Genomic DNA, 12,135 nt, shown 5'->3' with positions numbered 1-12,135 from the left:
CCATTGGAGCTGAAAGACGGTTTTGGAAAGAGAGCCTGGGGTGGGGGGGGGGCTGCCTCATTCCAAAGCCGGACCCAGAAAGGGCCTCTCCTGATGCTGCCACGTGTTGAACACAGTTCGTCCTTTTATACATTCCTGTATTTCTCCCCCATTTTGATGCATTTCATAAGTTTCACGAATTCCTACCTAAGGCTGCCTGGACAGGCTTCCCTGTGCCCACCAGCAATCTTTTTAGGTTGAAGGATCCTGAAGGGATCTGATGGGTGCGGCTGTGTGGATTGAATCTAGAGGGCCAACTCTGAGCCGATCCTCTAGCCTTTACCCTCTGGAGGGTGGCAGGAAGGGGTTACAATTTTCCTTGGCCAAGAGCACACAGGCCAGGAGCTGAAGGCATGGGATTTCCAATTTACCCCTTCCCTTCCCCACTGTAACTTCTTGGGCAGGGGTTGGCCAACTTCCACCCCTGGCTCAAACCCGGCCCCTGGAGTGTTTTTGTAAATAAAGTTTTATTGGCACACAGCCACACCCATTTGTTTATGTATTGTCCATGGCTGCCTTTGGGCTACATAGCAGAGTTGAGTAGCTGCCACAGAAAGCCATATGGCCCACAAAGCTAAAAATATTTACAATATGGTCCCTTACAGAGAAAGTTTATAGATCCCTGCCCTAGGGCCTACTTAATTCCTTGGTGCTGTATCTACAGATGGCTATAATAGGCATGGTTAGGAAACGACCTTCATAAAGCAACATTTAGAAATACTTTGCTGCGAGTTTCTAAACTATGCTTTGTACTTTTTTCCACATGATGTCTCTTTAAGCTAGGTTTTCTAAATTGATGTCTTATGCTTTGGGGGATAAAGCAACAAAATGGCCACATTTTTATGTGGGTTTTTCAGGAGGTCAAATTCTTTTCTTAAGAAACACTGATAAAGGACTTTATGTGTAATAAGTGCAAAACACCCAAAAATATGGAGAAAATACAGCTTGCACACAACTCTCCTTCAGATATAACCTCTTGTCTTTTCTATTTGAAGTCATTTGGAAATATGGTATGTAGAGTCAACCCTTGAATAATGCTGGGATTGGCAGTGCCCGCCCTCATGGAATAAAAAATTTGAGTGTAACTTTTGACTCTCCCAAAACTTAACACCTAATAGCCTACTGTTGATTTTATGATACTAAATGATAAAACAGACCAGTATCTACATATACTTTATGCACTCATGACATATCTAACTTCTTCCTAATTTTTTTGGTATTTCTAGGCTATGCTGTTTGCGAGTTTTTCCAAATTGTCACAAGTCCCCCCAAAAATTTCCACTGTATTTATTGAAAAAAGCCCACATGTAGGTGGGCTAATGTAACAACATTGTTGTTCAAGGGTCATATGTACATGTTTTTTCCACTGACTATTTTAACATAGGCTTATCCATTGAGTTACAAAACATTTTTATAAGTGTCATTTGAAATTTCAATTGCTACCTCCTATTGGTTTATCACCTTACTTGGCAGTTTTCATATTGCTGGAAAGCGAGATCTCAATTTGAGACTGAATAACATTGCTCTGAGTAGCTATTATAAGGGGGAAAAGAATGCCATTGAGCTGCACCATTGCTGGCACTGAGTATTAGAACTCTTCTTCCTTCCTGCCTGCCTTTTGCTAATTTAGGAAGAGCACTTTCCTTTCCTTTATATTTATTGGATTATTAGTGAAATTGGACAATTTTGCAAGAGTTTAATGTCCTGCATGAGTGTTGTCTGTTTGGCCCTATCACAAAAATCTAAAACTGAACTTTGAGGGTGTAGAACACATATGCCTGACCAAAAAAAGTTCTTTTTTAATGTTTAAACTTAGTGATTTTTTTTTCTTCCTGTTTTATTGATACATAACTGACATCCCGTATTGGGATAGTTCCCCTGAGGCAACGTTAAGTGTATGAAGAATAGACAGTTAAACAAGTGTCCCAGCCTTGCTCCCCCGTTTCCTTCTTGCATGGTAACAACTGCTGTTGGGTGTCTTGTACAACCTTCCAAAGACATGACAGGCAAGAAGGCATCCAGGTAAAAATATGATATGCATACCCAAGCATGCATGTAGGCACAGGATGTGCAAACACAGGTGTGCATGCAAAGATACAATTTGCAAACAAGTGTGCATGTAGACATATGACATGTAAACACAGCTGTGTATGCAAAGATACAATGTGCAAACCAAGCATGCATGCACACAGGCAAAGTGCAATCTCAAATGCATGTAGACATATGACATGCAAACACAAGTGTGCAAGGCAATGTCTTTTGAATGAACACCCCATACACTGTGCCCCCTTATACACTTACACTCTCTCTGGACAATTGTCAGGTTGATCCAGATACCCTCCATCCATGACAAATTTCAACACCTGTTCATTAGACAAGCCTTGGTAAGGCTGTTCTGCCAAGCTGGTGATTTCCCAAAGGACCACGCCGAAGGACCTGCCAACAACAGTTGGGTATAGTAACAAAGAAGCCATTAACACGGACGCACGTGCACACGCACGCATACACACACACACACCTTCTTGGCTTACTAGAATCTGGTTGGGCAGTTAATTAAACAATTCATGCCGCATTCAGAAATGCCTATGTTAGTCTCTATCAGAATGTAAGTAGCCATGCAAAGGTCCTCAGGCGTGACGTTCTCTTCATTTTCTTGATGAAAAGGCCCCAAGGAAGACAGTTTTAACAGCCCCTCTTGCCAGTCACACCAGTGGAGCGACCTGGAATGCAAGCCTCGTACTCTGTCTGCCGATCCGACCCGCACACAACTCACCACATGTCAGAAGAAGTGGTAAAGACCCCATCCTTCAGGGACTCCGGGGCCATCCACCGCACGGGGAGCAGACCCTTGCCCCCTTTCCGGTAGTAATCCGTTTCGTAGATGTCCCTGGTCATTCCAAAGTCTGACAAGGAACAGAGCACATGCTCTTCACCTTCAGCCTGTGGCCCAGAGGGACTCACCTGCCCCAGGTGTGTGCTCACCTGCCCCACCAACGACCCAGCTGCCCAGCTCAAAACCCACGGTTGGATTCCCCTCTGACCACCTCCCTTTCCTCACGACCCATATCCAAGACCACAGCGAGTCCTGCCCACCCTCCCTCCACATCCCTCTCTAACCCATCTATTCCTCCCCATCGTCCTGCCCTGTCCCTCTGCCCAGCCCACCACCACCTCTCAGCTGCAGAACCCCCTCCATCCTGATTCTGATGGCCTGTTGCCCAAAAGAAGCCACATAAATAGGCACTTCCTGCTTCCCATTGTTGACAGAGGATAAGGTCTTTGGAGATTATAAATAGGATCCCATCACTTCCTGCTCCCCTTGCTAATGTAGGATAAGGTCTTTGGGGATCACAAATAGAATTACATGACTTCTTGCTTCCCATTGGCTACATACCATGCCTTGCAAGGCTATTCCAGGTCTGGTTCCTGCCTGTCTCCCTAACCTCACATCTACTACTGCTCTGCTCTAAAATACACTCACTTTATTCCCACCACATCAGCCATCTTGCCAGCCTCAGGGCCTTTGCACGTGCTGTCAGCCCCAACCCGGGATGCTGTTATTCAGGTCAACTTCTAGAGTCCTCACTGAAATGTTGCCTCCCTGCCAAGGATTGGGCCTTTCCTCCCTATCAGGGAACTCTTTTACCTCCTTCAGTGTGCTCTTCCAGGTCTCTGGTATCTTGTTTATACATGTGTTAACTATTTTATTGTTCATCAGAACAGCTCTGTCCACCAGAACTTTCTGTCCTGATGCACCTGGTCTATTTCCTCACTGTCCAATGTGACAGCTGCTAGGCTCAAGGTGGCTACTGATCACCTCAAATGTGGCCACAGCAACTGAAAGACTGGATTTTTAACCTCACTAATAAAAAAAAAAAATGTAATTTTACCAGCAAAAAAAAATGTAAGGTAATTTAAATGTAAATTAAAATTGACCCCACGTGGCCAGTGGCTACCACGCCAGATGGTGCAGATAAAAACTGTAAGCTGTGCAAGGGTAGAAAAATCTTATGGTGACTTACGCATTATCACACGTTGTAGCACTTACCATGGGCGCTTGCGCATACAAGGTACACAAATATTATTTAAGGAAGTGAGTCAGTGAAATGCAATTAAATTACAGTTTGAGGATCAGGCCCCCACCCCAAATCCTGCCCCTTCACACTGCTGCGAGAGATTTAACTGCTCGTTAGAGACTGATTCCAAAATCAAACTGGGCCTGCATCATACATTTCGAAGCAGACGGCCAGACCGACCTCCAATTTTGACGGTGAAATCGTGGGCAACCATGCAGTTCCGAGCGGCGAGGTCCCGGTGCACAAACTTCTTGGCGTTCAGGTAGGCCATGCCGTCGGCAATCTCCGCCGCCATCTGAATCATCTCTTGCAGGGTAGGAGGGGGGCGGCCAGGGTTATTCTGAAGTGGAAACGTGAGGTTGCGTTCAGCGCCACTGGGGCCCAGGGCCAGAGTGGGGGGTGGGGGGGCCCTGCTGGGGACCCAGGAGCAGCTCACCTCAGCCTCCGGCCGCAGGGAACGGAGATAACTCTTCAGATCCCCGTGAGCCATCAGCTCCATCACCACCAGTGTCGGCTGGCCCTTGGACACCACCCCCAGGAGGCGGACCTGAAGGGTAAGCATGGGGGGTCTTGGGTGAGGGTCTGCGGGAAGCGTCGGACTCCCTGAGGTCTCCCCGGCTGGTGGCCAGCCCTGCTCCCGGGGGGGAGTGTGGTAAGCCCTGGTCTGTGCAGCTCAAATGCCAAGGTTACCACCTTGCTGGGACAGGGGAGGTGGGGGAAGGAGGAGGAACCCAAGACTCACAACCTTGGGCGGGGTCAGGCAGCAGACAGACCTGCCCACATACAGTGGCGTTCCCGGGCACATCCTACCGACCCTTGTCCGAGGCAACCCTCAGCCACCTCCGTGAGGTCTCCGAGCATAAGAGGCAAGCTCCTGCCTCCATGCCTTTGCTTTAGCTGTTCCCTCTGCCAGAGCCTCTGTTCCCCATGTCCCCACGGCTCAGTCCCTCCACCCTGGAGTCTTGGCTCAAATACACGTTCCCCCATCCCTGAGTCCCCAGTCCCCTGACTCCACTCTGCTTCTCTGTTTTGCCAGAACATCACCTTCTGGCGAGGGAGGTCTCCTAACGTGATGCCTGATTAACATACTGGGTTTAGAGCTGGCCACCGCCACAGAAAGAGTCTGTCCCTAACTCGAGGGGCACAGGGGCACTGTCCTGGATTTAAGGGTGACAAAGGAACGAGGAAGAGGGAAGAGACAGAGAATCCTGGGAAATGATGGGGCAGCAGCTCAGGCGAGCCAGGAGCGAGTGGGATTGGAGAGGATACGGAGGGGGGCAGGGACAGGACGGGGCCCCCACCCAGTGCCCCCTGCTCTGTGCAGCAGGAGGCAGTGCTGGAACAAGGGCTGCGGCCTAAAGGGTGCATCTGTCTGCTCCCCGGCCAACGCAGGACTCACCACGTGGTGGCAGGTGAAGCCCTTCATGACCGAGGCCTCGTTGAGAAACTCGATCCTCTCCCGCAGGCTGGCGGACTCGTTGACAGTCTTGACGGCCACACGGGTCTCCGCCTCGCCCTTGACGATGTCCCGGGCGTTGCCCTCATACACCATGCCGAAGGAGCCCTGCCCCAGCTCCCGGAGGAGGGTGATCTTCTCCCGGGGCACCTCCCACTCGTCCGGCACGTACACAGAGCACGGAAACACTACATCTCACTTATCTACACAGCATCCTCGGCGGATCCCCTGCGGGGTTCCCCGCCGCCTCCCACCTGACCCCCTTTGCCAACATTCATTGAGTGACTTTTGTGAGCCAGGCACTGGGCACAGAGGCAAGAACATCAGGACAGGCGTGGGCCGGGCCGGCTGCACCCTCCCCGGTTCTGTCTGATCCAGAACCCGCTGCTGAATCACGCTCCTTCCCACCCGTGCCTGTTCTCTGCAAAGTGCCCAGGGGGTGCAGGACCTCCCCGGGAATGGTACTCACCATCACTGGCACTGAGGTACTCGGGGTTCGAGGATGCATACAGCGGTCCCAGTGGCCCGTCTGGCTGCCTGGAAGAGGAAAAGGGAGGCATTCCAGCTTGACAGTCGCAGGGGACTCGGCGGGGCACTAGCAGGAGGCTACAAGCCTCACCAATACAAAAGGCAACCCTTATGGGCAGCATCCTCATGATCCGGGATACCGTCTGGGGCGCGGCTGCAGGACCCAGATGTTTTGAATACAAGCCCATCAGATGGGCACCTAAGCACATCCACAGGACCACTAGCCCCGTAATCTGTAATTTACGGTTGTCTGTGTAACTGCTAAAAGCCACTCACCCACTGCTGTTCTAGAACCTTCTCCTTCTGCTCGTGAGAAACGACTCTGTTCACTTTTCAGGAAATCAGCATGCACGTTGTTAATTACAGCCCTGTCTATGATCCTACTGTATCTATAATCAGCTCTTTTGGGGCTATTTACATTAGCTCGTGTATTTACAGTGCGGTATCCTATGTCAGCAACACTACAGAATGGTAAGTGACTGCATGTTTCTTCCTGACGCTGCAATCAGCGACCTCGTGTGTGTAGCTTCAAACCGGCTGAGGTAGGAGTATTTGCACCTCAGAACAGGCAGATGTCACAAACCAACACTTGGGTCGGTTTATTGTTCCACTGTCTGTCCAGGCTTGGGAAAGTGATGGCAAGAAAGTACACAATGCAGATCAACCGTAAACGTGCATCTTCTCCACGGCTATGACATTGCAAATGGCATAAAACAAACAACTGAGATGGTGTTCTTCTTCTTTAACATTTAAATGTAATTTGGTTTTTATTTTACTTTTGGTGGTATATCAATATATATAATAAGAGCACTATTATTGAATATGCTTTAGTAGCTCTGGAAAAAATTTTTTGAATACTTTCTTATACACCAATTCAAAATTCTGGTTCTATATTTAGTTTTAATCCTGTTTTCCTGGACAAAAATTCTCAAAAATATATAGATTAAAAATGAAAGAAATGTATCATTGGCTAAAACAAATTTAACTGTAACATTAATTTTTCAGTCTGTCCACTAGTTATTAAAAGTTTTTAGTTGAAATTTGTATAGTAAAATACTATCTTCCTTCATGACAATCAAGTCTTACAAATTAATATGAAGGTTTTATATTTTTAACAATGGTCTCCAAATTTGCCAAAATTCTTTTTTTTTTTGAGGGCATCTCTCATATTTTGAGATGGTGTTCTTCTTGCAGTTAAGAATTATTATCTGATTCAGCGAAGTCCCTCCTTGATGACCATGCATGCCTTATTTCGCTTTTGTCTTACTCTTTACTGTAAACAAAATATCAGTAAACATTCACGTGGGAACTACACTCATTCATCAGTCACAACCACAGGCTGATGAAAGACACCTCTGTTCTGTATCTTGAGGGGGAAAAAATCAATGAAAACCTTTGGCAAGAACCAACGGGCTAGAGAAATTTACAATAAAAAACTAGCCTATATTGTATTACAATCACTATCTGTAAATTGCATATCACACACATCCTTTATATCAGCAAAATGTATAATAAACTTAGCCAGCGCTCTCTTTATATCTAGGCAACCTTGTTTTTCTGGAGAGCTGGCTGTTAACCATTTACCGGGACACTACCCCACTCACCTCTTCCTCAGGAACAGATAAATGCTTCCGATCACAACACTGAAGAGAAAGACAAAGATGAGAGGACCGATGATGATTTTTGCAATGTTGGATGGGACATCTACTGAAATAAAATAAGAAAATAAAGGTTTCCCATCAGAATGTGTTCACATTCCGAATCACATCTACGTCTATCTATAGCAATGGGCCACACACACTCGTTGTTCCCGGATCTCTGCTGGTCTCCAGCAGGCCTGAAATGTTCCGTGGGGCTGGGAGTCAAGCTCAGAGGTCTGTATTCTGGGAGCACACCCCTGGCTCCCCAGACCACTGCCCACGACCAGCCTTCTCCCTTTCCCAGAGCGGGTAGCCCAGACCGTCAGCTAGGGCCCTACGTTCAGAAGGGCCTTGTTCCCAGTTGAATGCTTGAGAGTCTTAATTTTTAAACAAGGAGCCCTGCATTTCCAGTTTGCATGGGGCCTTGTAAATTAAACAGCCAATCAATCCCACAGAACCTCTGGCAGATGAAAAACTCACCAGGAGGTGCCCTGTGCGTGTGTGTGAAAGGGGGTTCTCCTCCCCAAAGCACCTTTTTTAAATGCACTAAAGAAATGTTACATAGCCTCTTATTTTCAAAATTCACATGCAAGGCTGAGCTGTCTGCAAATGACAAACACACCCATGAATTCAGACTCTTTGAAGCCAAGGATGAAAATGGCATTTGAGAAAATCAGGGAAGAAAGCTGGTTCTTCAGATCTTTAATATAAATAGCAGTTTCCTGGATACTTAGTAAAATGCTGGGCACGGTATGAAGGGCTTGGTGTGACAGTCTTATTTAACCATCACCTAAGCCAAGATGGGAGGTACAATGGTTAACACTGGTTAATGGAGGGGCAAACAGGCTCAGAGGGGTGAGGGGTCTGCCCAAATCCCAGAGCAGGTCCACCCAGCCCAGTGGTCCGAGTGAGTTTTTGACCACCACCACACGCTGCCTTTGGGGGCCAGCTCTGCCCTGGGGGCCCGTCTTCCTGCACCTCCCTGAATTAACAGCAAAGTGCCTTATTCCAGTCCTGGGGCTCCTGGCACAAAGAAAGTCTCTGTCAATATTTGATGACTGAACAGAACATGAGAAATGGAAACCATTGGGTCCCACGTGGCTGTTTACTACGTAAAGAAGGTCCACCCCTTCTTCCCTTCTTCCTTAGGAGCTGGGAGTGGTCAGGACTTAGCCTGTGTCAGGGCAGATGCAAACAGCCACACAGCACCCCGCCCTGGTCTGCTTCCCAGACCCACCGACCCAGCTCTCTCCTCAGAGCCTAGTGACCAGCAGAACTAATAAGGGAGGCTTCCCGGATGTACAATTTGAGAATTTCTTCTTGCTCAAGAATTGTGACACTTACTCTGAGTCACACAAAGACAAGGATTGGCCCCTGAGAGTGAGCGCCTCTTTAGATTTTGCACCTTGGGTGTCTTGCCTGCCTCCCTATCATATAATAAAGATTTTTTTATTTTAAGTAATCTAATGTGTTGAACTTGAATTCTCCAGATTTTTTGCAATTGTTCGTAAGGCTGGGCTGGATCTCCCTGAACATGTATCTTTCTCGGACATCTCTCACCATTTCCTTAGGATAAATTTCTAGAACCAGAACTGCAGGCTCACGCAGTAAGAGCCTTTATAGAGGTTTTGATACGTATGACTAAATGACTCTGTTTTCGCACTCTCCGACCACAAAAAACAATGTCCACGGGTCTGTGTGTTTTGGAAGACAGTGAAGTGCTATCAATAAAAAGCAGAAACAAACAAAAAACCCTTGCCAATTTGATATGTTACAAATTGCATGTTGTTTTAATTTGCTTTTTTTTTTTCGGTGTGGGTTTTAGGGGTGGACCTTTTTTTCTTTTCTTTTACATTCCTTTTTAAATTGGCCATTTATGTTCTTTACTTATTCTTGTGTTCGGACATATCTCTTTACTCTCATATATGCTCTCTGTTCATTTCATTTTAAGGATATTAGCTCTTTGTCGACGATGTTGCAGAGATTTTTCCCACTGAGCTATTTTTCCTTAGAGTTTTATGCATGGCGACCCTGGTTCCTAAGAGAGACCCCAAATCCTTGAAATAGCCTGAGGTGCAGGAGCATCTTTGTTATCGATGGGCCCCCCTGGAACACACAAGGGACAAGCTGACCCAGCATGGAGGCTGGTCACCAGAAAACCACGAGCAATGGTTTGCTCAGTAGTGCCTAGGTAATGAAGCCCCAGTAAACACCGTGGACACCGAGGCTCAGAGGAGCTTCCTGGCTGGTGGACACGCCGATATGTCTGATTCCATAGGGTTCCATAGGGGTACCCTTCTGCCCTTCTCCACTGCGTGTCTTCATTTGGGTGGTCCTAACCTATATCCTTTATAATATAATTATCATCATAATACAGCACTTTTCTCAGCTCTGTGAGCTGATATAGCAAATGACTGAATCTGAAAGGGTATTGCCAGGTGGTCAAAGTAAAGGTGGCCTGGCGAACCGCAAAACTTGCAACTGGCGTCTGCGGTAAGGACAGACTGGTTGAGGTCCATGCTTTTGATCTTATGGGGTCCGTGCTCACTCTGGTGGGTAGTGTCAGAATGGTGGTAGGGTATGTATACCCAGTGGGGTCAGAACATTCTCCCAGTGCTGACCCTGAGCAGATCCATCCCAGCAAGAATCACGACCCACTTTCCACATTCCCACAGTGCCCAGTATGTGAAAATCCCACCAAGCAGAAGAGAGCCATGTTATCCCTCCACCCAAACTCCTGCCCCTCCTGGTCTAGAATGTCTCCTCGCCAGGTCATTTTCTGTTTACTTGTTCAAGTGTCTAAGTTTCCACCCCATGTGGAACTAAATATTTTCTTTTGTCCCCACTTGTACACTCTACCAGGTCAGCCAGGAGGTCACCGCCTCCAGGAAGCACTCCCTGACCAGCTCAGCCTTCTCCACCTCTCCGCACCCTACTGGCCACAGTGTGCCCAGCTTGCCCAGTGGCAGGACTTATGGTCTGCACGTCAAGGGAACACCCAGGGCTGAGTAGGTAAGTCCCAACACCTGCCCATGGGGGGGACACAGCCCATCTAAAAATAAAGATGGGGACACTAGTAACAGGAGCTATTATGTGCATCAGACATACCCTGTGCCAGCTACTTGACATTCACAATGTCGCTGAAACCTCCCTTCACCTCCAGAGGTGGTCCTGCTATTCTCCCCATGGTCAGATGAAGAAGTACAGGCTCAGAGAAGACAAGCACAACACCCTGGTCACACAGCAGCAGCCAAACAACCCAGGGGTCAAGTCCAAGGCCAGCAGGGAGCCACCACATTACCCTAACCATCCTATGAAATGTTCTGCCATGCCCAGCGCCACGCACAGACCCAACCAGTCAAAGCTGCCGTGCAGACTTACAATAGTCGGTCACATAGAAATAAGTGGCTTCTGTCCAGGAGCCGTTGCCCGCCAGTGAGGTGGCCCGGATGCGCACGCTGTAATTCCCTGGGGGCAGCCCTCGCAGCCTGCAGCCCCGCTCCAGAGCAAAATGCCTCCGGGACACGCAGAGGTGCAGCTCCTGGAAGACAAGGGGGTGAGAGAGGGGAGGTGGGGAAGCTGTACATTTGGGAGCATCCACCCCGACCAGCAATGTCACAGACAGGATGGCTCAGGAAAGACAGAGGAAGTAAGGCACAACGAGAGTGCAACACAAAAGCGGCTTGGAGACTCACAGAATTTTAGAACCTTAGCTCTATGGATAAGGAGCCAGATGCAGATGGGATCATGACAGATCACAGCCAACTCTTCCCAAACCACACGCTGAGCGTTCAACCTGCATTACTCCATTTCATTCTTAGGACAACCCGATCAGGGACTTAACCACGCAAGGGGCAAGGGCACGGAAGCTAAGGGCAGAGGTGGGCAAACTTTTGCTGTGAAGGACCAGAGGGTAAATATTTTCAGCTTCGAGGGGCCGAACAGTCACTGTCACCAGCTCAACTCTACCGTTTTAACACTAAAGCAGCCAGAGACGGCTCCTGAATCCGGAACACGAGCCAATGACAGGTGTGACTGTGTGCCAACGAGACGCTGTGGACACTGAAAGCTGAACTTCACATAAATGTGCATGTGTCATGAGATACTGTTCTTCTTTTGATATGTTTTTTCCTTCCAGCCACTTTAAGATGTGAAAACAATTCTTAGCTCTCAGGTTCTAAAAACGCGTACAAAAGCAGTTCACTGACCCCTGGTTGAGGACGCAAAATGGTTTGTCGGAGATCTAATTGCTGTTGAGTGGCAGGGCCAGCCCTTGAACTCTGGACCATTTGGACCCAAAATTTCTTGAAACCCCTGGGGGACATTCTCACCAGGCCTCCAGAAAGTCCAAGAAGGACAGCAAAGAAGCGACCCCCATCACCAAAGTCAAATTTCA

General features: G+C 48.0%; 1 protein-coding gene across 4 annotated transcripts in view; it reads right to left on the bottom strand.

The window, feature by feature from the left end:
• Positions 1-12,135, bottom strand: part of INSR (insulin receptor) — a 106,328-nt gene that overhangs the window by 5,212 nt on the left and 88,981 nt on the right. For 2 of the 4 annotated variants that reach the window (XM_036879306.2, XM_036879308.2), the window contains 8 exons: positions 11,121-11,280; positions 7,704-7,803; positions 6,041-6,108; positions 5,515-5,759; positions 4,552-4,662; positions 4,296-4,455; positions 2,813-2,942; positions 2,341-2,475 (listed from right to left, as the gene is read on the bottom strand). In XM_036879306.2, coding sequence (XP_036735201.2) covers positions 2,341-2,475; positions 2,813-2,942; positions 4,296-4,455; positions 4,552-4,662; positions 5,515-5,759; positions 6,041-6,108; positions 7,704-7,803; positions 11,121-11,280 — 1,109 coding nt within the window. Of the gene's footprint in view, positions 1-2,340; positions 2,476-2,812; positions 2,943-4,295; positions 4,456-4,551; positions 4,663-5,514; positions 5,760-6,040; positions 6,109-7,703; positions 7,807-11,120; positions 11,281-12,135 lie in introns of all 4 variants that reach the window. The other 2 variants (XM_036879305.2, XM_036879307.2) reach the window with 1 other exon arrangement.

Source organism: Manis pentadactyla, chromosome 12, assembly GCF_030020395.1.
Source record: "Manis pentadactyla isolate mManPen7 chromosome 12, mManPen7.hap1, whole genome shotgun sequence".
Classification (NCBI taxonomy): domain Eukaryota; kingdom Metazoa; phylum Chordata; class Mammalia; order Pholidota; family Manidae; genus Manis; species Manis pentadactyla.
The sequence above is the reverse complement of the archived record's forward strand: the minus strand, read 5'-3'. Positions and strand labels throughout refer to the sequence as shown.